Raw genomic sequence first — 27,342 nt, 5'->3', positions numbered from 1 at the left:
GAGCCCCTATTGATTTGCTGCCTCTACCAACTTCTGAGAGATTGAATTTTGATGCTAAACAACGTGGTGAGTTGATGTTGAAAATGCATGAGACCACAAAGGAGACCATAGAAACCATAAATGCTAAATATAAACTTGCTGGTAGCAGAGGAAAGAAGCATGTCACTTTTGAACCAGGTGATTTGGTTTGGCTGCACTTGAGAAAGGATCGGTTTCCTGATTTGAGGAAGTCAAAGTTGCTTCCGAGAGCTGATGGCCCTTTTAAAGTTGTAGCTAAGATCAATGATAATGCATACAAACTTGAGTTGCCTGCAGATTTTGGGGTTAGCCCCACATTTAACATTACAGATTTGAAACCATATTTGGGTGAGGAAGATGAACTTGAGTCGAGGACGACTCAAATGCAAGAAGGGGAGGATGATGAGGACATCCCTCCCAATGATACACCCATGCCTACTACGCAGCAAGGACCAATGACAAGAGCTCGTGCACGAGAGCTAAATTATCAGATAAACTCGTTCCTCGCTGTCCATAAACCATCATCCATGAATGGGGTACTACTAAATTCTTGTGATGCTTTTCTTATTCTTAGGAACTTGGGACATGAACCAGATTGGAGGGAGAGCAAACACGACAAGAAAGCGAGTGTGGATGATCAGATCGGACCATACCAGTTCGGACCTCCAGGAAGGGGCAACTTCGGAAGGCCATAACTCTTAGCTCTGAATATTGTTTGAAGCCCATGAGTACTTGTTGGAAAGCTCCTGAAGTCTACTTTCAGATGGATCCAACCTCAAGATGAAATTCCAAAGGAGCTAAGCAGAATCGCCAAAATGACGTTCAATCTTCCAGTCTTGGGCTGAGGCCCTTGTATCTAGTTCAGCCCACTAGGGGCCCATTTTAAGTTAGGGTTTACACCCCCCACGCCTCTTGGCTGCTCCCCCACCTATATAAACCACCAGCAGCCACCATTTGAGACTTGGGTTTTGTTTGGTTGTAAGTTTAGCTGCTGCTACTTCCTTGTAAACGCGTGTGTCGATTAGACCACCCGATTTGCTTGATTCAGAACCCCAACTTCGTGTGTATCAGATTTATCCTTTGGGCAAGGTCTGTGTGATGTTTGCTTGTCCACTTGTTCTTGCTTGTTCTTCGATTTGCTTGCAGGTTCAAGGTTGTTCTTGGCACAGCAAGAACAACACAAATTGGAGGCGGTGTAACTGTCGCTAAGGCGCAGCGCAGCCCTTGTGGTGTTGTAGTCGGGCAGCACAACGTCGATCCTCCCCAAATCGAGTTATCCTCCACTCTCATCGAAAGATCGGGAGCAAACCCCAGCGGGTTCCATCAGCGGGCGCGGCGGCAAGGGAGGCGGCGGCCTGCGCCGCGTGCGCGGCGGGCGTGACGGCCTGCGCGACGTGCGCCCGCTCGGCCTGGACGAGCTTGGCCTCGAGGTCCCGCAGCATCTCCTGCGCGCACTCGTAGGCCTTGAGGTGCGAGTCGGCACCGCACAGGTCGTCGACCGCGGCGGGGCGCACCTGCTTGCGCACGTCCCTGTCGGCGGCTGCTGCCCCCGCACCCCCGTTCTGGCAGCGGGCGGATCGGGCAGGGAAGCACCATGTCCAGGGAGGGCTGCGGGGGTAGCAGGGTCCATGGGGCCCGGGGGGCCAGGCAGCGGCGGCAGCACCCGCTCCCCCGACGCCCGCGCCCTGCCCAGGGAGGGTCGCGGGGGCAGCAGGGTCCACGGGGCCAGGGGGCAGGCAACGGCGGCGGCACCCGCTCCCGCGTCCCTGAGGTCGGGCGCGCCGGCCTCCCGCGCGACCGGGGGGGGGGGGGGGCAGGCAGCGGCGGCAGCACCCGTTCCCCGACACCCGTTCCCTTGGTATTGCCTTAACTTCTGCAAAGAAAACCAATAAATCGCTGGTTATTTCGTTTGGATTTTTTTTTGACAACTTATTTCGTTTGGATTTGTGTAATACAATTTCTGCCACGGGCACTTCCTGAACTAACTGCACACATGAACCTGGAGTTTGCACACACGATAATGAGATTCAGCAATACCTTGTTTGTGGACATTTGACTAACAACATTGAATCATATTTTTCCATTGTTTCATTGTATACTCAACTGAAAGTCTGAAAGAAGATGAATAGGAAAATAGGAGATCAATAGGTGGACATGAACATGTTGCAAACAAAGAGATTCCAAAAAAGAACCATGATGGATAGGCAGGGGTTTGAAGCACCTGTAGGTGTGACCACCGCATTGTAGACAGAGGTAGACGAGATACCTGAGATTGAGACCCTTTCATGCTGGTCGCACTTCAGAGACCATCGTTGGGTCGTTGCCGCCCGTGTGCTGCTGCTTAGGTTAGGCGGACAGGAGAACTCATGTCGTTGATTCTGTTGAGCTAGAGTGACCACCCATTTTTCTAATAATCACAACACCAACAGAAATACTCTGTTTAAAGGATTGTGGTTAAATTTAGCTAGGTTTCTTCAGGATATTGCTGAAAGTCAAAACATATTTATAAATTTCAATTGTACATACTGTTGCTTCAGAAGGTTGCCACATTTTTCCAAAGAGTGCTGCGCTTCTTGTCTGTGCCTCCCACTTGTACCCTCAAAGATGACATCATAATTTTCTTTCCCGTACCTCTTCAAACCCTCAACAGCTGATTTCACTGGATGAGGCTCCATACAGCTGCCAAACAACTGTTAGAACAGATATAACAACAGAATTAACAAATAATTGAAGTTGAGAGTTACAACACCCCACGTAAATGGGGATCTTAGCCTTCATTGCATTTTTCTTTAACTGATTATCCAAGCTGATTAGCAAAAGCACCATGAGAATGAGGTGTATAAAAAAGTAGCTGTTTCCCTAATGCTTTAACATACATGTAGCACTAAACTGGTTTAACTTAATGAACCAAACACAATAGGTAGTGCAAAGGAAAAAAACACTATATGTTGTAGGTAGAATCTGGTGGCCCCGGAAATAAACAATCATAGTGATCGTACCCCAGGTATTTTTACATTAGACGTAACGCTGGTATAGAAAAACAAATGGACAACTACCATAGTTAATTACTCAATGTTAGGAATTAGGGTTGAAATTTACTGAAACAAATTAAAGCAAGGAATTAGCACTACCATAGTTTTTCTGAAACACCAGCATAGTTAGCTTGGTACATCGATCCAGAAATAATATACTAAACTAACACACTTTATTCACAATCTGATGTTTCAAGCAACTGACTGAACAAGTTCGTTTGGAAAAAAGAAAAAGAAAAACTACCACACGATGAGCTGAGCTCGACGGCAAATGAGAGAATAACTGTTACCTGCTTTTGATAGCTTGTGATCATCAAAACGGCATGAACAAACTTGGCTTCTTGCCCAAATGTACTGTTAAATGACCTGAAGCAGATGACGTTGCTGCATACACATACGCACTGACCTTATGATAGAACTAAAACCTGGATGCAAAGGGGGTTTACAGGGTCTTTTTCGGTTAGCGTGCCAACATACACAAATGATGCAAGAAGTTACAAATTGCAATAACTAATTGTTAATTTTACCATTATTAATTGGGCTTCCAATCTGAATCTAGAATTCGCAGGACAATTGTACAAGCAGCAAGTTATGAAGCTAATTACCTTGCCAACTTGCCTAGTTGTCTTCGTCAAAGCTGAGTTCCGCAGTGGCAGATTGCAGATGCAGGCCGCAGCACGCGCTCCGCCTCCAGCCTTCGTGCTCTGCAGCTCCGGCCTCCATGCGGCGTGCCCTCCACAGATGAAGAGACGCCACCCAGTCCTGACCAGGGTTTCCTAACCGGTGGGAACCGGTCCGGTTCCGGTTTGGGCCGGTACCAAACCGGCCCAAATTCAAAATTTAAATTTAAATTCAAAAAAAATAAAAATTCCCAAAACATTCTTAAAAATACTTCAAGGTGCGACGAATCTAATAGTGTTAAATTTTCTCAAAAATTCATCCATTTAGTATAGTTTGCGGGGATTTGAAGTTAAACAAAAAAAAAGGTGCATACAAAAGTATACAAATATAATGTAAAAGTAGGACAAAAGAGGGTTGGAGGGTTCATTTAGACTAAAATATGTTATACAAACATTTATTTAGTATACTTTGCGGGCATTTGAATTTAAACCAAAAAAGAAAAAAAATTGAATTTGACCGGTTACCAGTCAAACCGGCCGGTATACCGGTACCAACCGGTTGAACTGCGCCATTTAAATTCAAATTTGAATTTGACCGGTTCCGACCGGTAACCGGTCTAACCGGTCTGGTAAAACGGAACCGGAGACCGGCGGTTACCGGAAACCGGTCGGTAAAAAAAACCCTGGTCCTGACACCGGCACGCCGTCGGGTGCCTGGCGCCGGCTGCACCGTGCTCCCTGTCCTGCACGACGCGCGCGAGCCTCCAACTGCTAGCACCTAGCACTAAAGCTCGTAGCAATCCTGGTCGTAGCAACGCTGCCCGGCCGCCGCTCGCCACCCGCATCAGCCCTCCACTTTCCTCTCCGGCGAGCCGCGAGTCTCAACCAACCGGACCCAGCCGACCGACCGACCATGGCCACCGCCGACATCTGCCTCTCCATCGCACACCAGATCCGCTTCGCGCTCTGCCTCACCGCCGTGCTATCCTCCCCCTCTGCCACCGCCAACGCCGCCTTCTCACCGCTCTCCCTCCACGTCGCGCTCAGCCTCCTCGCCGCCGGGGCCGGGGGCGCCACCCGCGACCAGCTCGCCGCCACCCTGGGAGGCGACGGGCCTAGCGCCGCCAAGGGCCTCCACACGCTCGCCGAGCAGGTAGTGCAGCGCGTGCTCGCCGACGGGTTCGGGAGTGCGGATTGGGAGGAAGAAAAGGGGAGGAGACGGGGGAGCACCTGCGGGGGAGGGGGAGAGGACCGGGAGCAATGCTGGGAAGGGGAGGGGAACCGGGGAAGGAGAGAGGACGGGCGCCGGGGAGGGGGGAGCAGCGCCGCGGAAGGACAGGCGTGATTTACGGGCGGGTACGCGCGGGCGGGTAAGCCGCCGCCTAGGTGTCAAAAGAATTTTGCGATCGTGAGCGCGACGGCTCATTGAACGAGCGGAGGCACTGTTTTCAGTCTGCCAGGCCGTCAAACGATTTAAGTAAAATTTTAGAGGTGGGTTTGGAGACTAATTTTAGTAATAATTGTTTTAATTGTTATGAATCTTTATAGTATAGATAGATAGATTTGAAAAAAAATACTCATTATTGGCATTTGGTTTTCTTGACCTCGGTCTTTCTTGGCCTCACCTCACGGTACCCTGCAAACAGTGGCGGACGTAGAGTTTGGACTGGAGGGCTTGATTCTTTCTCCTTATCTCCACTCATTTCTTCTCTTTTTCTTCACCTTTTTCTCTTTTCTTCTCATCTTTTTCCTTTAGCCCCTCTGTACATCCGCCGCCCCTGCCTGCAGAGAACCGTTTGGCTCGAGCAAACAAAGAAAAAACTTTGCTTTCAACTAGGCAACTAGAGTGCATCGTGTGGTGGTTTAGGCCACCCGAAGATACAGATAAGCCTCATTCGCATGGTTTTGATTTCATTTTTCATTTGCTTTCTAGACCAATGATACGTCATATAATATTCCATAAAAAAAATCAAAATATGGACGACACACTCTCTTTTATTTCTCAATTGAAAATTGCAACAGAATAAAACTGAGTGCAAACATAGAATGATATCAACTGCATTTCCACTGAATTAGTGTTGTACTTAGTGAAGTATGAGATCCAATGATGAATACTGAACACCGAATAACCACTGAATTAATGTTATACTTCGTGAAACATGAGATATTATAATGGGCTTCACATCGTATATGGGAACACAAGCTTTGGCATGGCTGTAATGAAAAAACATTTCCTTTTTGTTCGACCATGATTTGGTATATAGCTAGGTAATACAAGGATCATCTGTTTAAGCTCGTTTTTTTGGGAATTTCCCAGTGTTTTAGTATTTTCATTTTGAAACGGAACCAGTTGGAGAGTTGCAGTATTTTAGTATTTATTTGTGAGGGAAGAGGTGCATGAAGGTATAGCAAAACTATAACTTAGATTGACTCTCAATTCCTCTAAATCTGCTTTACAGGGCACACTGTTTCTCTCTCTATATGCGGAACACAATGCAAATTGCGTCCTCGCCCATTTACAATCTTACCCCATCTACTTGCTACTATATTTGTAGAATGCTGAAGGGTAAGAATGTGAATGTCTTCTCATGGGCTATTACATTCACCCGACCTCCGCCATTGGGAGGCTTCACTCTTGTATCCTTCAATGAATTATCTCGTGGGGTCTCCACTTTAGGAAGCTCCCGGCTTGACTCGGCGTGTCACCTCCTGACATCATATTCCGAGCACCTCACGTCGCTAATCTTCGATTCCCATTCGTGGTCACTTGACGAGCACAACAACCCATGAAGCCTCACAAAGCCTCTAGAGGATTTAATGGAGCTAGTTTCATAGGTGGAAGCCCAAAAACTACCATCTATATGTGATGAGCCAGACTTAATTATTTACTTTTATTCTAGAAATTAATAAATATATTTCCCAAATTTGCGTCATGTGTTCGTCGATAGCGATGGTTACTCTCTGTTAATCTCAATATCCGTTGCCCCCATCTCTCCTATGTGATCGTAGTGATAGAGTTATGTGAGTATTCATAAAGATGGATAGTGCATACATGTGATAGTTTTTATCTATGCTGTGTTTTTGTAAGAACAATTTAGCTTGCATTTTGCTCAAGGTCATCTTTTCACCGGTTGAAGTACTCCCCAACTTTTACTTTTGACTACTGAAAAAAGGAGAATTAGGCTGCCTCCAATGGCAACGACGATATCATATCGCCTATGATTTGGAACTGAGAAACAATAAAGAAAATAGGAAATGAGTTTCCTTTCCCTCAGTCCCTGCTCTCACATCATTTGGAAAGTGTGCTATAAGCTAGCGACAAAATTGTTGCTGATGTAGTTATTTTGTTGTTTCTCTCTTTGCCGTCTCAACCGAGGCTAGTGCCATTTGACACGTCCTTAAAGAAGAAAAGAAGAAGGTTTTCAAAGATTGCATTGGAGAAAAACTACCGTATTTTAAATAAGTGCTTTACCGATTCAAATCACGTTTCTGGCACGTTGTGGCTCAAGCTGCTAACGGTTTGGATCCTAACCGGGTTGAGTGGTTTGGTTTTGGCTTTGAGTTCTAATTGGATGGGGTAAGCAGGTTCTACGCATTTATGGTTTGGTCTGGATTGATTTCAGAGTGTAAATGGTTTGGATTAGTTTGGATTAGCATGGTTCGTTCCCTTACACGGTCCTCACACAAAGAGTCGGACTCTAGAAATAAAATCTCGAATTCACAATATAAAATTTTATCGAAAGGACTGAAACTTGTTAGATATGACTCAATATATCTAGCGGCTCCTCTGTGTAAAGCAGTGTGGCTAGAATTACACGTGGGCCCCACATCAAGAGCAGGGCTATAGAAATAAAACCTCGTGTTCACACTATAAAATTTTATGTAAATTGACCGAAATTTGTTCAAGATAACTCAGTATGACCGGCAGCTACTCTGTACAAAGTAGTGTAGCTCGAATTACACGTGAGCCCCACGTCAAGAGTTGGACTGTAGAAATAAAATCTTGCGTTCATACTATCGAAATTGACTGAAATATTTTTGGAGATGACTCAGTATAACTGACAGATATCGAAATTGACCGAAATTTGTTCAAGATAACCGATTTGTTTTGGGTTGAAACTATTAGTTTGATTTGCTTTGGATGAAGAGAGCAAGTAGTTTGGGTGGAATAGCGACGGAGTTGATTTGGTTTCTAAAGTATATTAATAATGAAATAGTTTGGTATGATTTTGGTTTGGTTTTTAAACTCATTAGCAGAGTGAGTTGTGGCTGACTCCATGTTTTTTTTTTGAAAAGGAGCGTAACGGGTAGAAAAATTGCAGGACATCCCAATTTCAAAAATCACATGGATGTGTAGGTCTGCGCAACGAGCACCTACTTGTCGTATAGACTTAGGGCGGCCACAATGGAGAAAAGAAGTGGTCATTATAGGCCTATATTGTCTGGCTCATAGTCTTTACAGTGATCCATAGCTTACAGGTACTCATATACCTAAAGACCGGTCATATGAATAAAATATCAATATTTTTTTGGCATCGCAGCAGCTGCTGGTCCTCCTCCCGCCACCAACATGGAGATGTGAGCTGTTGATTTTTTACAAGTGGGACCCACGTTCATAGTCTATGGCATGGCTCACCAATGTGGCAAAGAAATAAGGCCTAAAGACTACAGACGCCGGCCCCACACGTAAAGACTAGCTGGGGGTTTAATGGTGTGTTTAGTTGGTGAAAAAGTTTAGGTCTAAGTACTGTAGTATGTTTTATTGTTATTTGATAATTAATGTCCAATTATGGATTAATTAACATCGTTAGATTCATCTCGTGAGAATCAATCAGACTGTGTAATTAGTTATTTTTTAACTACATTTAATGTTTCATACATGTGTCTAAAAATTCGATGTGACGGGTACTGTAGACAAAAATTTGAAAACCAAACTGGCCCTAAATATTCGCCTAGTTGCTACAGTAACCAGCCACTACAGAAATCAGCCGCTACAGTATATGGCCTCTAACAAAACAGCTGCTGCATTTTTCAGCCAAGGCAAAACAGCCAGCCGAACAGATTGATTGCTGTTGCCCTTAAAGGCCCCGTTTGGGTGGGCTTCATCGGCGGCTTCACGAGCGGAGCGGCTTCAGGTGAAGCCCTCCTAAACGTTTGTTTCAGGACCGGCTTCACACGTGAAGCCGGTTCTGAAGCCGTCGACGGCTTACACAGGTAAGGTGAAACCATGAAATCGTGGCTTCACGCGGCTTACACATCAATCTAACAAGTGAAGCTGTTTTGCCAAATATTTCTAAAACGGCTCCAACTCCATCAGAAAAACCGCTCCATCTGAAGAGTCAGAGCCGAAACTGTTTTTGGAAGAGCCGAAGCCCTACCAAACCGAGCCAAAGACTCCGGACCTTCGAGTTGAAGCTGACGTGACCCGTCTGTTTTACTTGTCGCACAAGACCCAAAACCTCGCAGCTTTCCCGCCACGCGCCGCCCTCGTCCTGGCGCGCCAGGTCGGCTTACCTTCTCCCATACGCCGCCTCATCTCTCCTACTGCGACGCGGGCCCCACACCCACCAATAATGCAAACCCCCACCGCCGCCCGGTGCGCTCTGATCCCAGTATCCCACTTCCTCCTCCCCCCCTCCCCAATAGCCTATTCGTTCGCTCCGCCACCGCCGCTGCGCTGCCGTCTCACCGCCGCTCGTATTGCTCCCCGCGAGACCCCCACCACAAGCAATGCAGCCTAGTCCCGGCTTGTCTCAGGCGGCGCCGCTGCCGCCGGCGGTCGCGGCGGAGCTTGCGCGGCTCGAGCGGAGGCTGAGGCAGGTCGCCGAAGAACCGGCGCTCCGCGAGCTCGGGGCGCTCGGGGAAGCACCCGCAGTTCGCGTCCTGCGGAGGATCGGGAGCTCCCAGCGGGAGGTGAGGACGCTCACCGGCTATATCATCACGCTTGCCAGGCAGGAGGCGTTCGCACTCAACGCGCAGGCCGTCCCCACCACCGAGAGCGCCGCCTGCAGCTCCTCCTCTCCTTGCCTCAGAGGTGAAGTCCGATCCCCCAAAGCTTCTTCACTTGAGGGTACTTTTTTTTAAGAAAAAAATGATTTGGGGGGGGGGGGGGGGGGGAGTACTGTTGGTCGCTTTTTGTGCTTCAGCAATGGGTGTTTCCAGACTGCTATTCTTTGAGATGACCACTAAAATTTCAAATAGGAATACGCCATTCTCATCTCCACTATCAAAATTTGAAATTTGTGACTATGGATATTCTGAATTTAGTTCTGCAAACTTGCTGTTGCCTAAACCCTGTTGGCTAGCTGCAGATGTTGACTCGAAATTTCTGGACAAATTTTACTGGTCATCTGTTTTATTTTGCGCACTGTTGTGTGCATGCAACGTAGTGGGACTTTCGTCTTAAAACAGCTCTTTAATGCTTTCCAGATAACAAAATTTTGTTTTCAACAGATGAATCTGTACATGGGCTGCAGTATCACAACGACGTCCAAATGGAAGAAATTACTTCGGACCTCGCAAACCATTGTATGGTGATGGACGAGAGTCAAGGTCAGGAGGGATCTCCGGTGATGATGGCAGTTGACAACCCATCTGATTGCATCTCCCAAAGGGATTTGAACCATGATTGCATTGAAGTTGATAATGTTGTCCCAGGAATGGCTTCTCAGGCAAACCAGATGCTTACGCATTATGGTGACAGCATCCAAAAATTGATTTCTATTGTACCTCATGGTGTTATCATGCTGGCTGAAAGTCTTGGAAATGGCAGAGCATCTGAGATGTGGAACCATCTTCAGACTGGTAGCCCCAAGCACGAGATGGTTCCTACACATCCAAGAAGTGAATCTGCCTCAAGCCACTTGCAGCATGTTTTAACATGTCTTCAGAGAGGTGGACCCTTAGGAACTCATTTGGGCCCAGAGTGTGCAATAATGCTGCCAAAACCGGTGCCGAATGTTGTCGCACGAAAAGCATTCAGGGAGACAGCCATCCCTCAAATAACAGTAAATGAATTAAGGAAGACGGCAAGCCCGCAGATGTGCGCGCTGGAGGATTTGGAGTTCATCAGGAGTTTTTTGATACTCTCTTATCTCTGTCAGTAAGTCTCAGTTCCATTTTCTTACAGGAACATACTGCTTACGAAGTGCAGGGTTTTGTGACCCTGTCAGCAAATGGACTCAGAATATATTTCCTTTGTTCACGTACCATTACATATTTCTAAAACAAATATGTGGTTTCTTCCTAATATCAGCTACCTATTTGAGACAAAAAGTAACTTTTTTTTTGTGTGCGATTCTATTGCTAAGACATCTTTGTTTCACCTTATAGGAATAAAATGGAAGATGAAACTGTATTAACCGTGGACTATATTAAATCATTGAAGCTCCTGTCCATTGCTCATTTTGAGTCGGAAATTTGGAGCAGCTTTGGTCGGAAGAATTTTCAGGCATCCAATAGACCTGCATCAGATAGGCCAAAGGTTATTTTTGTAGTGGTTTTCTTGTTTCTATTTCCTCACAATAGGACTGTCATACTTGTCTAGACTAATGCTTTTTAACCTAAAATGGTATCCCATGATTCCTCATTTCAAATGAAGCTGTAGGAGAGAATAATGTCTTGTATTCCTTCAAACCCTAGAAGGATGGGATATATAGTATCTATACATGGGCCTCTATACATGGGCTCAATATACACCAACACCCCCCCCGCAGTCTGAACTACCGGCGCAGCGGTGTTCAAGACTGGACAATAAGAAAGCCAACACCCCCCGCAGTCTGAACTACCGTCGCAGCGGTGTTCAAGACTGGACAAGAAGAAAGTACAAAGAGCAAATACCCTCCGCAGCCACAACTAGCCACCGGCTACGTTGAGGTTGGAGCGAAACTCCGAGAACGTCGAGGAGGGAAGACCCTTGGTGAAGATGTCGGCAAACTGGGAGGGTAGTCGGGACATGGAGAATCCAAACATCGCCGATGGCGACCCTGTCGCGCACGAAGTGCAAGTCGATCTCCACATGCTTCGTCCACTGATGCTGGACGGGATTAGTGGAGAGATACACGGCGCTGACGTTGTTGCAGTAGACGAGCGTGCTCTTGGCGAGCGGGCTGTAGAGCTCCGCAAGAGCTGTCGGAGCCAGGACGCCTCCGCCACGACGTTAGCGACAGCTGGTACTCTGCCTCAGCACTGGAGCGGGAGACAACCGGCTGCCGCTTGGACGACCAAAAGGCAAGGTTGCCGCCCAGGAAGACGGCGTAGCCGGAAGTGGAGCGGCGAGTGTCCGGGCAGCCAGCCCAATCAGCGTCGGTGTTGATCACCAGCTCAGAGGTGGAAGAGCGGTGAAGAATCAAGCCGAAGCCAACAGTGCCACGGACGTAGCGGAGGAGACGCTTCAGTGCAGCAAGGTGAGACTCTCGGGGATCATGCATGTGAAGACAGACCTGCTGAACGGCATAGGTGAGATCCGGCCGGGTGAAGGTGAGGTACTGCAAGGCACCGACAAGGCTCCGGTAGGCAGTAGGATCAGCCACGGGACCACCCAGATCAGCAGGCAGTTTCGCCTGAGTATCGACAGGAGTGGAGCATGGCTTGCAATCAGTCATCCCAGCCCGCTCCAGAATGTTGAGTGCATACTGCCACTGGTGAAGGAACAGGCCAGACGGGCGAGTCTCAACAGTAACGCCCAAGAAGTGGTGGAGCTGACCAAGATCGTTCATAGCAAACTCCTGCTGTAGAGAGGAGATAATGCGCTCAAACAACTGCTGACTGGAGGCAGTGAGCACAATATCATCAACATAGAGCAGCAGGTAGGCAGTCTCATCCCCACGGCGGTAGATGAACAGAGAAGTGTCAGCCTTGGCCTCGGTGAATCCCAAAGTCAGCAAGAACATGGCGAACCGAGAGTACCAAGCCCGAGGAGCCTGCTTCAGACCATAGAGGGACTTGTTGAGCCGGCAGACCATATCCGGACGACTCGAGTCCACAAATCCCGCTGGCTGACTGCAGTACTGTCTCTGACAAAGTGCCATGGAGAAAGGCATTTTTCACATCCAGCTGGTGCACAGGCCAGGAGCGAGAGAGTGCGAGCGAGAGGACCGTGCGCACAGTAGCAGGCTTCACCACTGTACTGAAGGTCTCATCATAGTCCACACCAGACCGCTGGGTGAAACCCCAGAGAACCCAGCGAGGCTTGTAGCGCTCCAGTGTGCCATCAGCCCGACGCTTATGCGTCCAGATCCACTTGCCAGTGACCACATTCCAACCAGACGGACGCGGCACGAGGTCCCACGTCTGGTTGGCAAGGAGAGCCGCATACTCCTCTTCCATCGCGCGACGCCAGTGAGGATCCGCTAGGGCGTCGCAGACAGAGGAGGGTACCGGAGAGACCCGCGGCTCTCCTTCAGTGGCGGAGAGAGTCGCGGCCTGAGACGCCATCCGCCGAGTCACCATGGGATGGATGTGCCGAGGATCCCGATGGATGACTGGCGGGTGGTACACCGCCGGCTCGGCTCGAGAGCGAGTCGGCAAAGGCGGTGGCTCCGGTGTAGGTGGCAGAGGCGACGACTCCGGTGTAGGCGCCGCAGGAGCCTCCGGAGCCGGATGCGACGCCTGTGTCGGCGCCGAACGACGCCGGTACACTTGCACCGGTTGAGCGTACCGCGGCGGCGCCGGTGTCGGCTCCGAACGATGCCGGTACACCTGCACTGGCTGAGCGTACCGCGCAGGTGCAGGAGAAGGCATCGGGGCCGCGCGTGGCGCAACAGGAGACACCGGGTCCGCGCGCAGCACGACTGGAGGTCCGGGGGCCGCGCATGGCGCGACAGCGGGCACCGGAGCCGTGCTAGGCGCAGCAGGGATCACCAGAAGCGGTGCCGGTGTGCCGGGAAAACCTGCAGGGAAAGGACAGACAGGTAAAGGTGGCTGAACGACCGGGTCAGTCGGAAACAGGGACTCCAACTCTGGGTCAGGAGAAGGTGTGGAGGAGGTAGAGTAGGGGAAATTCGACTCGTCAAACACAACGTGTCGGGAGATGAGGACCCGGCGAGAGGTGAGGTCAAAGCATCAGTACCCCTTGTGGTCAGGAGAGTAACCAAGAAATACACAACGAGTCGAGCGGGGCGCCAGCTTGTGAGGAGCAGTGGCGGAGATGTTAGGGTAACATGCACACCCGAAGACCCGAAGGTGGTCGTAGCGAGGAGGGGTACCGAAAAGAGCGTGGTGTGGAGTGGGCGCAGGAGAAGCAGTGGACGGAAGGCGGTTAAGCAAGTAGGTGGCGGTGTGGAGACTCTCCGCCCAGAAGCGCGGGGGCAGAGAGGCCTGGATCAGAAGGGTGCGCACGACGTCGTTCGTCGTGCGAATCATTAAGGCCAGAAGAGTCAAATTTGATGGAACAAGAATTGTCAGCTGTAAACTGACGAATGGAATGAAGGTTATGAACCATCTGAGGAGCAACAAGGACATTGGGAAGAAGAAAAGAACCAGGAGCAGAACCCACGGCTGTGACAGAAAGGCAAGATCCGTCACCAACCATGATGGAAGAAGGACAAGAGGGGTGTGGGGGTCGGACAGAAGAGAGGATACCGGCATCTGGGGTGGTGTGGAAAGAGGCACCCGAGTCGGCGATCCACTCGGTGCTAATCGGCGGCGTCCGCCCCATGGCGTTGAAGGACTGCGCCAGTGCGGCATGGTCCCACCCCCAGGCCAGGTCGGCTGCTGGCTGGGCTGAGCGGGCAGGTTCCAGAACGGCGCGAACAGGGGAGCAGCACCGGCGAGCATGGCCGCCGGCTGGGGCTGAGGACGAGGGCCCCCCCTGACCCTGAAACGGTCACATCGGGATGCGCCCTATCCATGGGGCGCTGAAGGATGGCCAGGGCGTACCTCCAGGGGCAGGGGCAGGAGTGGGAGCCGGAGTCGGGATCGGAGTGCCCCGACGGCCTCCACCAATACCACCAGGAGCAGTGCTGCCGGCACCACCACCACGTTCGCCCCGAAGACGACGCCCGCGGCCTCCCCCACCCCCGGTCTGGTCGGTGAGAGGAGCACCATGGAGGGGGTCGGTCCGGGGACCGGATCCAGAGGGCGGAGCCTGGTGGGAGGACAGAGCGCCGTGGTCGGTGAAGGGGACGACGGGCTGGACAAAGGAGTAGTGCTCCGCCTCGGCGACCTGGAGAGCGTGAGCATCGGCCGCGGAGCGCTCGCGCTCCCAAGTGAGGGCAGCCGCACGGACGCGCTTGGACTTGGAGGCGAGGAGGGCCGCGGCGAGAGCAGCGTCGGCCGTAGCAACGTCGGCGGCGGGCTGCTGCTTGCGGAAGGCGGCGGCGGCGACCGGCGCGTTCGCGGGAGGCATACCGAACGCAGGCCACACAGACGCGGGCGCGGCCGGCGTGGGCACGGGCACGCGCGCCATGGCCAGCGCGGCCGTCGTGGGCACAGGCAGGGGCGCGGGCAGCACGCCCGCTGCGGCGGCGGCGCCCGCGGCCGGTCAGCCCGCAGCAGCGGCGAGCGCGGGGGGCAGCACGCCTGCTGCGGCGGCGCCCAAGGCCGGCGCGCCCACAGCGGCGGCGCCCAGGGCCGGCCAGCCCGCAGCAGCGGTGAGCGCGGGGGGCAGCACGCCCGCTGGCGGCGCCCAGGGCCGGCCAGCCCGCAGCAGCGGCGAGCGCGGGTTTGTGCCGCGCAGGGGTGCCGGGCTGGAGCAGGGGTGGCACAGGGAAAAGCAGGGGCGGTGTAGGGAATAGAGGAAAGGAGGAAGGGGGAGGAGGCGCCGGCGGCCGGCCAGCCATGGCGGCGGCGGCAGAGGAAGGAGAGAGGAAGCCTAGGCGTTTGATACCATGTAGGAGAGAATAGTTGCTTGTATTCCTCCAAATCCTAGAAGGGTGGGATATATAGTACCTATACATGGGCTCAATATACACCAACAGAAGCAAACTACGTAAAAGTTGTATCTGCGCATATCATGAGTTCCCTTCGATATGCGCAGGGCACTTGGCTTTTGATGCTTCATCATTTCAGTCTTCTACTTACATTTTCATGTAATAGGTTATTATTGTATTTTTTATGTCCTAACCTCAATGGGGCTCCATTTACTCGTTGATGCCGGCAGAATCTTGATTCGGATCCAAGTAAAACAAAAGTATACCGTTGTGAGATTGAGATAAGAGGGGATTCCATATTCCTTGTTTTGAAGGTTTGTGACGTTTCCAATATCTTTATTTTGTATTTGAGTTTCATTTTATTGTTGTTGTTCTCTTCACATCAAGTAGTCATTCTACATTGTTCAATTTGTGTTAATTGCTTTTAACTTCTCACTAATCTAGCTTCCATATGCAACATGCATGTGTGTGCACATATGCAGTTTTTTTTTTCTCGAACGCGTAGGATTAATAGGAAGAAAGAATGGTCTACAATGCCGAGTCCATATGTAGGTTTATTGCAAAGGTCATATTTTGCTCTGAGTTCTTTGTGATTTGAATTTTCGCCATTTCCTATTTCTGTAGGTTAATTGTTTGATGGATTTTCACTATCAGTTTCATTGAGAGAGTCATGCACTGCAAATTGTTTCCCTAAATGCGTTTGCATGAATATTCTACTATTTATCCTCATCATTGGGTAGAATTTTATGCAAACACGATAATTGTGGAATTGGCTGATATTTCTATTGACATAAAGGTGCATATAACTCAATTATGATGTGCAATTCTTATCAAACTTTGCATAACATGTCCTAAAACATTAATGTGCAGTTCTATAATTTGACAAACGATGCATCAAATTCCATTGATATATCAATGGAAGGATGGCTGCCAATGACATTAATGGGTTAAGGGACCTGGATTGGTGAATTTTGCATTTGTGGGCTAGAATTATTTTCAGGAACTTTAGGGACCAACCTTATATTTTTAACCTTATTTGATTGAACCAGGGACCATATATGGATAATAAGAGGACTCACCTTCAAAAAGTTCTTGGTGATGATAATGTTCTTGTAGTAAAGTTTATGGTTCCTTCAGACAATAACGCTGATTTCTACCGCCAACAGTACCATAAGATTGTTGAAGATGGTATTGTTTTGGGTCTGCGGCTATATCGTTTTTTCGGTGAGTCTCTCAGTTTTCGTAATACAAAATCTATTTCGATTTATTGGTTACTAGCAACAATACATATTATGATTGTTATTGTTAGAGTATATTTGTAGTATAGGAAATATCACGGGAAGGCTTCTTGCCCTCCATGTCTTGTATTCCTATATATTCGTCCTCAAGGCTCAATGCAACACACAATACAACCCACGATTCATATGCAATCTATCCTTCCTACATGGTATCATGAGTCTAGGTTTCTAACCCTAGGTTTCCGGCTTGCGCTGCCCTCACGCTGCCCCTGGGGAGATTGATCTCCACTAGGGGCAGCACCCTCGTATAATGCACGGATCTCCCCAGGGTCAGCACCCTCGTATGATGCACGGTTGATCCCTCCGACCTGCCATGTCCGTCGTGGTCAATCAACAACAGATACCTATCTCTCCCAGGGTGATTCGATCTCGTGTCATTCGTTCTCGTCGGGCTGCCTCGTCACACCTTCCTACGTATTTGGCCCAATGCTGACCCTATCTCCTGCGCCTGCGCTTGTGCCATCGCTGTCTTGAGCACAAGTGCGTGGTTATGGAGGTCGCACAGGCGGGCACCAGGCTGCCACACTATAAGAGCACCGGGGTTGGAGCGCCGGGCCGCCGCGCCACCGGTTGACGTCATTCCCGGGCTACTACGCCCCGCTTTGGGCTGGCGCCCTCGTCGAGATCCATTATCGGACGGGCTGCATCGTGGTGGGCTGCAGAGCCCCGTGCACCACACACCTTCACCGCGCCATTGCACCACCACATCACTAGTGGGCTACAGAGCCGTGGGGCTCCGTTCCCAAGGATTATCTTGATGCTGCGTTTCTTTTTACCCAATCTGAGGTCGGGTTTGTGTCTCTGTATCGTTTTCGTCTAGCTGCTAATGGTTTGGGTGGAAACCGGTTTCAACGGTTTGGATTTTGCATTGGTTCTACTTCGATTTGGTGGAAAATGGTTTTTCTAGCAAACAATCCGGTTTGATTTGGTTTCACAAGAGAAACGGTTTGGTTTGGCTTGGGATACTAATAGCGTCGAGCACCTGCTGGGCACGTCCTCCAGCTTGCTTGATTAGTCGTGCTCATCGTCTTAGCCATTAGTAGCACTTAGTAATTAAAAAGTACCACCACCAGCATGCTCCTGCACTACTTCTGGATCTCCACCTTCCTCTCTACCTTTGATGGGGTGGGGTGGTGTGGTTTTATGAGAGAAGATATTGCACGGGAGAATAGTAGATTGAATAATCAAAGTACAAGGGTGTACAATATATAGGCACGGAGATTCTAGGGTTTATAGAAACATCACTCAATCAAGGAGATCCTTGCCTCACACAGATATCATCTACCATAGACCCAAGAGGATGCTAGGCTGCTAAGCCCATTTGCCTAGCCCAACTAGGCCTGCTGCAAATACTGTCCAACATTTTCAATGGTATGGATGGTATGCGGTGGTTTGGAGTGGTTTATGTTAACGTATTTAATAAATGGTTAATTAGATCCACGCCATTATAATTTTTCAAGTTCACTAATCTGCCATTACAATTCACCTATTTGGAGATATGTCATTACAATTTGTTGTTTGCTTGAGATGTGCCATTTTATACGTATTTGATGCTTTTGGGTCCACTCGCAGGCCTCCGTATTTGCGTATAGTCCAAAATGCCCCTGCTGTCTCTCTTCGCTCCACTTGCTGACGTGTGGACCCCGCGTCATCTTCTTCCTTCGTTCCTTCTCCAATTGACCAGTCCTCACGACGCCACCGCGACCGCATGCCTCGTCGGCGCCTTTGCACGCGGCCAAGCGCCTGGCCGCGCCATTCCTTCCTCCCTTCACCCTTCCCCTCACGCGCAGGCGAGCTCGAGCCCCTGCGTCCGCGCCAAGCTTGCCCACCAGCCACCATTGCCGCCGTCGAGCCCTGTGCACGCCGACGACCACCCTTCGGCTTCCCTCCGCCCCATCAACCCCATAGATAGCTCGCACCCGACTTCCTGAAGCTCGCCTACCCAACCACCGCCGCTTCCCCTCACCGGAGTGCCGCCGCCGCCACAAAGCACCGCCGCCGAGCCTCGGCAACCGCCGACAACCCCCTTCCTGGCCACCCCTGCCTCCACCGAAGCCACCCAAAGGTAGCGCTCGCCGCCTTGGTGCTCCCCAACCTGACCTCGCCGCCGGCCAACCCTTCCCCTCGCCGGATTTCATCTCGTCTCACCGACATGGGATCGATTTGGTTCCAGTGATGGTGGGGGATTACCACTACGAGCACTGCGGCGGTGACGGGAAGGCTGGCTTCAGCGCAGGGCCCTACGAGGAGGCTAGCTTCGACGAGGATGGAGTGACGGGGACGGCGGGTGCACTGATGGGGAGCAGCGCGCGGGAGGCTTCCCTAAAAGAGCATCTAGACTCCTAGTGGGTTTTGGTGTATTGATTGACAACACGATTAAAGGACTAACTTGTTTGCGTGAGATTATGAGCAGGTATTTAATTTGTGAAATGATATAGCTCATGTATTGCAAGCAATTGTGTATGTCCCAATTGGCAATCTTTGTATGTGACAAGCTAGAATGAGAAAGAAAAATGGAAGAGCAAGATATTCATGTATGATATGAAGGCTCTAATATTATGTTGAAGCTTGTTAGTTTTTGTGGGACTCAAAGTGGCAAGCAAAGTTGTAAAAGAAAATTGAGAGCAAGGTATTCATGGTTGACATGAATGCTCCAATATCTATAAAAGGCTTGTTCAACTTGTGATGAAATTCATATGACAAGCAAAGGTTATGTGAATGAGACATAATATGTTGTTGCATAGTCTCAATTTGGGATGACTTGTCATATGAGATGAATATTGTTGTCAAGGGAGGCAAGTAAGAGAAAAGTGAATGAGACATGAGTTGATGTGCATATGTTGTCTCAAATTGGAAAGTTTGCATATGAAATTAAATGGTGAATTTATTTTGATAAAGAAGATTTCATGCATGACACAAATCAATGTGAAGTTCAAAATGGACGGCTAGGATGAAGGTAGAGAGGACCGAAAGGCGTGTTTCAAGAGGCTACGCAAGCGTTGGCTTGGAGGGAGCAAAGAAACTGATACGGGTCAAAATACCGGATATCCTAGAGTCATGGAGAGCTCTATGTTGAAGAGTGTCATTATTTGGTAAATGAATGTGACTTGTGAATCAAAGATGGATTTCATTCTTATATGAAGGAAGATTCAAAGTCACTAACTCAAGCAGGCATGCTCACTGAAATTGAAGATGTTAACCTCAAGATATTGATTGAAGAAGTTTGGCTTGATCAAGACGTGGAAGCTCAAGTGTTGTGTATGTCATTTTATGTGAACTTGAGTATAGGATGCCGTACTATCAAGGGGGGTGCACCATCAGTGGTTTGACATTACCAAAAGTGCTCATAGCTATCTCATGTGAGAAAAATCAGAGAGAAACACGTGGGAGCAGAAAACCTACTGTGACCGGTCTGACTCTGACAGAGCAACGGCTAGTTTTTGAAAGAGGGGTATTTATACCCCACACCCTCACCCATTCGGGGGTGCTGATGCTATTACATTCGAGAGCCATCTCTGAGCCGTGAGAGCACTTGAGAAGTCATCCCCAACTTCTCTTTGTGAGATTTAAGTGAATCAAGACTAGATCCTTGAGTTGGGTTGAGTGAAACCTTTGCTAAGAGAGCAATTTGAGCAGTGAGAGCATAAGCCCTAGCTTGAGCACTTGCGGTTGCGTCGCCAACTCGATTGAAGCATTTGTTACTCTTGGAGGTAAAGCCTCCTAGACGGCTAGGCGTCGCCGGCTTGCTCCCAAGCTTGTGGTGAGCAGCGGCAAGTTTGTTGCAGCAGCGATTGTGTGCCACGAGGGCACATGATCATCTAGTGGAAAGGAGGAGATAGCTTGACCTTGTGGTCGTCATAAGCTTCCTCAACGGAGAGTAGGATTCACACGTGGTGAATGTGGTGGATCCGAACTTCGGTGAAACAAATCACTGTCTCCTTTGCATCATCCTTATTTGGTTTGCCTCACTCTTGCGCTCTAGCTGTATTTGTGCTTCCGCTTCGATCTACTCAGTTGTGCTGTTTCTGTGTGTGCAGGGTTGTGGAATATATTCATTGACACCTACAGAAGCACTACACCAAGTTGCATTTGTTCTAGAGCTCGTAAAGGGGAGAATTAACTCTGTTTGTGTAGGTTCTGCGTAGGATCGGTCTGACCGGTCTGTTCAACCGGTCTGACCGGTTGGGAACTTATCTGCAGGTTAAGTATTGGACCGGTCTGACCGGTCTGTCCGATTGGTCTGATCGGTTGGTGGCTGACATCTGTGTTAAGTGTTTTAATCTGCAGGATTTGTGTTAAATGCCTATTCACTCCTCCTCTAGGCGACATCACTTGTTTCAGATCCTTTGATTCCCCGCTCCCTTCATTGCGCGCTCGCCGGCAGCCATGGACGCCCACCGCGACGAGGAGGTCGTGGCCTCGCTGCTCATCGCCGCCGTGGCGCGCGCTGCCGGCGCCGGACAAGCGCTTTGCGCGGCGCCGGACAAGCGCAGAGGACTGGCTGGTTGGAGAAGAAAGGAAGGAGGAAGAAGATGACGCGGGGTCCACGCGTCAGCAAGTGGAGAGAAGAGAGACAGCAAGGGCATTTTGGACCATACGAAAATACGGAGGCCTACGAGTGGAACCAAAAGCATCAAATACGTATAAAATGGCACATCTCAAGCAAACAACAAATTGTAATGGCATATCTCCAAATAGCTAAATTGTAATGGCAGATCGGTGATCTTGAAAAATTGTAATGACGTGGATCCAATTAACCCTTTAATAAAAATAGTTTGGTGTGGGTTTAGTCTGAATCTCGGACCATTGGCTGTTTGAGTCGTCGCTGCATCGTCGACACTCGTGAGGACGAGGTTGTCGCTGCGCCTTCCCAGGCTGCAGCACTAGCGCTCATAATCAGGACATCATTGCCAGTGTCGCCACCTCTTCAGGCGGTGGCACTTCCCATGCTGCTGGTCTGCTTTGTCACGTTGGCTCTCGGTTCGTGTTTGTGCCAATTGCCGCAAGCTCACGGACACCACCGCTGATGTTGGCTGATGTTGCCGAAGGAAGAAGCATTTGCACTCTTTAGCAGCACCTTCCTCCATTGCTATCCAGTCGGCTCATCGACCTGCTGAACATGTCAGGAAAAGGTTGCTGATTTTGTGTACTAGTGCGCCTATGTTGCCGCTTTGGACGTGCGCCCTCCTCCACGACTTCGACTACTTCGGCACTAAGGGGCTATCATCTGCATGAGCTCTTCCTAGTTTATGCTCCAGCCATAACATTCACACCGGAGTTATGACTGCGGGGGATGTCTCTATTGTTCTCCATTCTATTTATTCGTGTTGCTACCGGGGGGGGGTTTGTTAGAGTATATTTGGTAGTATAGGAAATATCTCGGGAAGGCTTCTTGCCCTCGAGGCTCAATGCAATACAACCCATGATTCATATACAATCTATCCTTCCTACAATTATATATTCTTGACTCCACACATGTTTCGGTCAAACAAGATGCCGGAAGAATGGAGGAGAAGTATATTAGTACCTATCTTCAAAAACAAGGGCGATGTTCAAAATTGTACTAACTACCGTGGGATTAAGCTGATGAGCCATACGATGAAGCTTTGGGAGAGGGTTATCGAGCATCGCCTAAGAAGAGTGATAAGTGTGACCCAAAACCAATTTGGGTTCATGCCTGGAAGGTCAACCATGGAGGCGATTTTCTTAATACGACAATTGATGGAGAGATATAGGGAGCAGAAGAAGGACTTGCACATGGTCTTCATTGACATTGAGAAGGCATATGACAAAGTACCGAGAAATGCCATGTGGTGGGCCTTGGAGAAGCACAAAGTCCCAACTAAGTACATTACCCTCATTAAGGACATGTACAAGGATGCGACGACGTTTGTCCGGACATGTGATGGTAACACCACTGACTTTCCTATTAACATAGGCCTACACCAGGGGTCAGCATTGAGCCCTTATTTATTTGTTTTAGTGATGGATGAGGTCACAAGGGATATACAAGGTGAGATCCCTTGGTGTATGCTCTTTGCTGATGATGTGGTGCTAGTTGACGAGAGTAGGGCAGGGGTTAATAGGAAGTTAGAGCTGTGGAGACGCACGTTAGAGTCGAAAGGGTTCAGACTTAGTAGGACCAAGACCGAGTACATGATGTGCGATTTCAGCGCGATTAGGCATGAGGTGGGAGACGTTAGTCTAGATGGACAAGTGGTGGTCCAGAAGGATACTTTTCGGTATTTAGGATCGGTGCTACAAAAGGATGGCGACATTGATGAAGATGTTAGGCATAGAATTTCAGCTGGCTGGTTGAAATGGCGACAAGCTTCTGGCATCCTTTGTGACAAGAGGGTGCCACAAAAGCTAAAAGGCAAATTCTATAGGACAGCAATTCGTCCGGCGATGCTATACGGTGCTGAATGTTGGCCTACAAAAAGGCGACATGTCCAGCAACTGAGTGTAGCAGAGATGCGGATGTTGCGGTGGTTTTGCGGGCACACAAGGAGGGATAGAGTCCGGAACGAAGTTATTCGGGATAGGGTCGGAGTGGCATCAATTGAGGAGAAACTTACCCAGTATCGGCTGAGATGGTTTGGACATGTCCAACGAAGGCCTCCTGAGGCGCCGGTACGTAATGGGGTTCTTGAGCGGGTCGATAATGTAAAGAGGGGTAGAGGTAGACCTAAACTGACGTGGGATGAATCGGTTAAGAGAGACCTTAAGAATTGGAATATCTCTAAAGAGATAGTTTTGGATAGGAGCGCTTGGAGACTAGCTATCAATGTGCCTGAACCTTGAACTTATTTCTTTCGGGTTTCATCTCTAGCTTACCCCAACTTGCTTGGGAAAAAAAGCTATGTTGTTGTTGTTGACTCCACACACGTTTGTACATTTTTCTTGTGCTAGCCACTAGGGTCAACACATTTCAGCACTTGACATAAGTATTGGTCATGAATTTCTTGGTTACATGTTCCCAAGGTGTGTTTAGTTAGTCGAGTAGATGTTTACCCACTCCACAATGCACTGTCATTGCAGCTGTAGACCTCTTAATTTATTTGCATTTTCCTATGCTGTAGCATTTCTTGAACTTCTAAGTTGTTAGATTGTTTTCATTTGGTTTATCTTTCTCAGCTTACAAGGATGGAAAAAAAGGGAAGAAAAATAAAGACGATGAACAAGGTGAAATCAAGAAATGCACTTCACCTGATAGCTACTACTTTGTTTGCACTGACTCGGAGGATGAGAGTTATATTCTGTCCCACAAAACTGTTGATCAGTGTCGCAAACTGTTCATGCATATCCATACCGCTCCCACTTTGGGAAATTATATGAAAAGGTTTGTCATCTACCTGTTAAGCTTAACTAACCATGTCTGTTCCAACGGCCAAAGGCACCTCACGGGCACAATGCACATGCCTTTTCTGGGTGTTGATAAAGTGTTAGGGAACTACAAATTCTGCTGCATGATAACTAACATTGAGTTTTCAGAAAATAGCCAAAAAGAGGTGCACTACAAAGGGTGCCAATTTTTTAGATAATGAGTGTTCTTATGTTCTTGCAATTCCTGTGGCTGAAAAAGGAAACTAACAATCAAATACTATTGTATTCTACATGGGCATGCTTCCTCACCCTTCGGGTGTGTTAAACCTATGTTCTTCAATGCAGGTTTTCTTTGATACTATCCAAAACTGAAACACTGGACGTTGATTTATCAACAGTTCATGTTATACTGATTGATGATGAACCCTGCCGGGTAAGTAATTGCTTCCTCTTCAATATTGTCTTATTCCATTGAGCATACAACACGTATCTTCAGTGCGATATTTCAGGACGAACATGGGAAAATTGATACTACAGATGGGAAGATCCACACTGATGGTACTGGTTTCATATCTGAAAATTTGGCTAAGAAATGCCCAAACAGAATTATCAAGGGAAAGAAGTCAAAAGTTTGTACACTTGGCCCTATTTCCACAGCTTGTCATTTTTTTAAAAGAAACTTTTAGTTGTTGATCAAAATTTTAATTTATGGATAATATTTTAGGGTGCTCGATAGATTGTTTACCATTTTTAGTTTATACCAAGAATGACATAGTCGCTAGTTCCCTGAGTAAAATAGGCTCATTTCTCAGATTTGTCCATACAAACGACAACCATCATCATTATAATCAACAAAAAGCCTTTTAGCCCCATGCAAGTTGGGGTAGACTACAGTTGATACACAACATGAGCCACCAGCAAATGGGGGAAAAGATGTTAGTGCTCAGCCCCAACAAGTTTTGAGTTTCTTGATGCTACTGATGTTGTGCCCATCCCTATCGGACTGTTGCACAAGTCCTTACCTGCAGGTCTTCCACCCGGCACACCACCTACCTGTCTTGAGATGACAGGCCCATCCGGTGCTCCCGACAGCCCCTCTGCGGCTGCACCTGGAGCGTCGGACCCCTTGGCGCCCCGCCCTAGTTCCCCGGCGCGCGCGCTCTAAGTCCCACCTACGCTGTGCGCAGGGAACCCCAGCGCCCTCCATCGCGCCACGCGCGGTCACGACGACACCCAACGGTTCTTGCCGCCTCTACATCCCACCTGCACTCCGTCGTCTTCTGCTGATCTTCAGGTCTACACTGATGTTAATTGGGCTGGCTATCTAGATACGCGCAAGTCCACCTCAGGCTATGCTATGTTCCTCGGGGACAACATTATCTCCTGGTCCTCCAAGCGTCAGAACACTGTCTCCAGATCCAGTGTTGAAGCCGAGTATTGCAAAGTGGCCAACGATGTCGCCGAAGCCACTTGGTTGCGCCAGCTCCTTCAGAGCTTCACGCCCCCTTGGGTCGCGCCACACTAGTGTATTGCGACAACATCTGTGCATTTTATATGTCCAACCCAGTCCAGCATCGGCGCACCAAGCACATTGAGATTGATCTTCACTTTGTTCGGGAGCGGGTTGCCGTCGGTGATCTCCAAGTACTGCATGTTCGGACTTCGTCACAGTATGCATATATCTTTACCAAAGGCCTCCCATCTTCGGCCTTCACAGAGTTCAGATCCAGCCTGAACGTGCGCAGTGGCTAACGATCCGACTGCGAGGGATCTCCGTTGATTGGGTGTTTCTATAAACCCTAGATCGATCCTTACCTATATTATGTACTCCTGTACTCTCAATAATCAATCACCAATTTCGCGAGCCTTTTCCTGCTTTCAAAAGAGATAAAGAAAATAAATATATAAAAGGCTCAGTAATAGTGATATTTTAGGGAGGGGGGGGGGCTTCTAGATCCCGTTCATGGTTCATGCGCATGAATTTTCATGCACTCCTACCCCAGTACAATTGTTTAAGTACATGCCATTCTTTCAAGTCCCTTTCTATTGCTTCCTCCCATGTCATGTTCATTGACCTGTAATGCCTCGGTCCAATATCCCTTAGCAGTAGTTGTTGGCCTATGTGGCCCAATTGCGATTGTGGTCAGGTTTAGTACGACTTGGAAGTTTAGGGGGGGGGGGGGGGTTGAGAGCTAGCTTATAATCCTTGTCGTTCCAAACATAGCACCTCCAGGTTGACCTTTTTACGAAGCGAGGACGAAAGTGTGAGAGAGGTGCTATGTGTATGCGGTCCCGTTCCACGTGTGGAGCTGAGCTGGGAGCAGGGTGTTACAGATGGTATTCAGAGCATAACCCTTTGCTGCACACGCGCATGTGCGTGTGGGCATAGCCATGTACCAAGGGTTGGTTCCGAGGTCTGCATATGTGATGAGCTGCCAAGGGCATTAGCCCTTAAGGTAGGGTGAATGTAATACCCCAGTCCAGTATCCCGTAATAGTAGTAGTTGTTGGCCCATGTGAATGTGACCCTATTGTGGTTTTGGTGTGGTGGCTTGGTACCTTGAGGGCCAGCTTATAATCCTTGTCGTTCCAAACAGGATACCTCCGGGTTGACCTTTTTTATGAAGCGAGGACGAAAGTGTAAGATAGGAGCTATGCGTGTGCGGACCTTGTCCGCCCGTAAGCAGATTTTGGAGCCGGGTGTTACATGACCCACTACTTCTTGCATTATCGTTGAACCTTAGGATTCCGCTATCCACTGGTGCCTCTGTAGGTCTCCATTGGACATCTCCATACAAAGTACAACATGTAATGGACTTCATTTCCTTTGAATTTGTTCACTGAACTGCTTTTCATTCCGTTCCTCCGAAATCAAATTACATATATAAATAATGAAGCATTGTGGAAGTCGCTCCTACGTATGTTTGCCTCAGCATGCGTACAGAGTAGTTTATGGTAAAGGTTCATACAAGTGTCCATTTGTATATTGATTGTTTCTGTTTCTTGTTCAGGATTATATGCATCGAGGTGAAACAATGGTGAGGTCTACGAGTTCAAAGCGGCATCGTTCTCATTGTCTAATATGTATCTTATTAATTATGTGCCTGTTCTGGTCTACTGTCTTCTGAATCTGCTGTGATTTAACTGTTTTGTTTTTATAATCTGTTCTTTTTTCTCTA

At 48.8% G+C, this 27,342-nt stretch overlaps 1 protein-coding gene and 1 long non-coding RNA gene across 11 annotated transcripts in view; one reads left to right on the top strand and one right to left on the bottom strand.

The window, feature by feature from the left end:
- Positions 1-1,820: 1,820 nt before the first annotated feature.
- LOC120681588 lies at positions 1,821-3,811 on the bottom strand. Of its 3 annotated transcripts, XR_005677918.1 has the most exons (5): positions 3,656-3,811; positions 3,341-3,475; positions 2,545-2,697; positions 2,056-2,425; positions 1,821-1,891 (listed from the first exon to the last, which is right to left on the bottom strand). It is a non-coding gene; the product is annotated as an uncharacterized LOC120681588 (long non-coding RNA). The 3 variants fall into 3 exon arrangements; XR_005677917.1 differs by lacking the exon at positions 1,821-1,891 and having other exon boundaries at positions 2,070-2,425; positions 2,545-2,708; XR_005677919.1 differs by lacking the exon at positions 1,821-1,891 and having other exon boundaries at positions 2,070-2,454.
- A 5,466-nt stretch (positions 3,812-9,277) lies between these two features.
- LOC120681587 (probable RNA-dependent RNA polymerase 3) overlaps positions 9,278-27,342 on the top strand; it is a 40,952-nt gene continuing 22,887 nt past the window's right edge. For 4 of the 8 annotated variants that reach the window (XR_005677916.1, XM_039963125.1, XM_039963130.1 and 1 more), the window contains exons 1-9: positions 9,278-9,704; positions 10,124-10,772; positions 11,003-11,153; positions 15,771-15,854; positions 16,590-16,764; positions 23,976-24,180; positions 24,510-24,597; positions 24,674-24,793; positions 27,175-27,201. Coding sequence is in view for 7 of the 8 variants with exons in the window: in XM_039963125.1 (XP_039819059.1) it covers positions 9,401-9,704; positions 10,124-10,772; positions 11,003-11,153; positions 15,771-15,854; positions 16,590-16,764; positions 23,976-24,180; positions 24,510-24,597; positions 24,674-24,793; positions 27,175-27,201 (1,803 nt within the window). In the remaining variant the exon portion in view is untranslated. The remainder of the gene's footprint in view (positions 9,705-10,123; positions 10,773-11,002; positions 11,154-15,770; positions 15,855-16,589; positions 16,765-23,975; positions 24,181-24,509; positions 24,598-24,673; positions 24,794-27,174; positions 27,202-27,342) is intronic. The other 4 variants (XM_039963128.1, XM_039963124.1, XM_039963126.1 and 1 more) reach the window with 3 other exon arrangements.

This window comes from Panicum virgatum, chromosome 7N, assembly GCF_016808335.1.
Source record: "Panicum virgatum strain AP13 chromosome 7N, P.virgatum_v5, whole genome shotgun sequence".
NCBI lineage: Eukaryota > Viridiplantae > Streptophyta > Magnoliopsida > Poales > Poaceae > Panicum > Panicum virgatum.
Note: the sequence above shows the minus strand (reverse complement) of the source record. Positions and strands in the feature narration are given on the sequence as shown.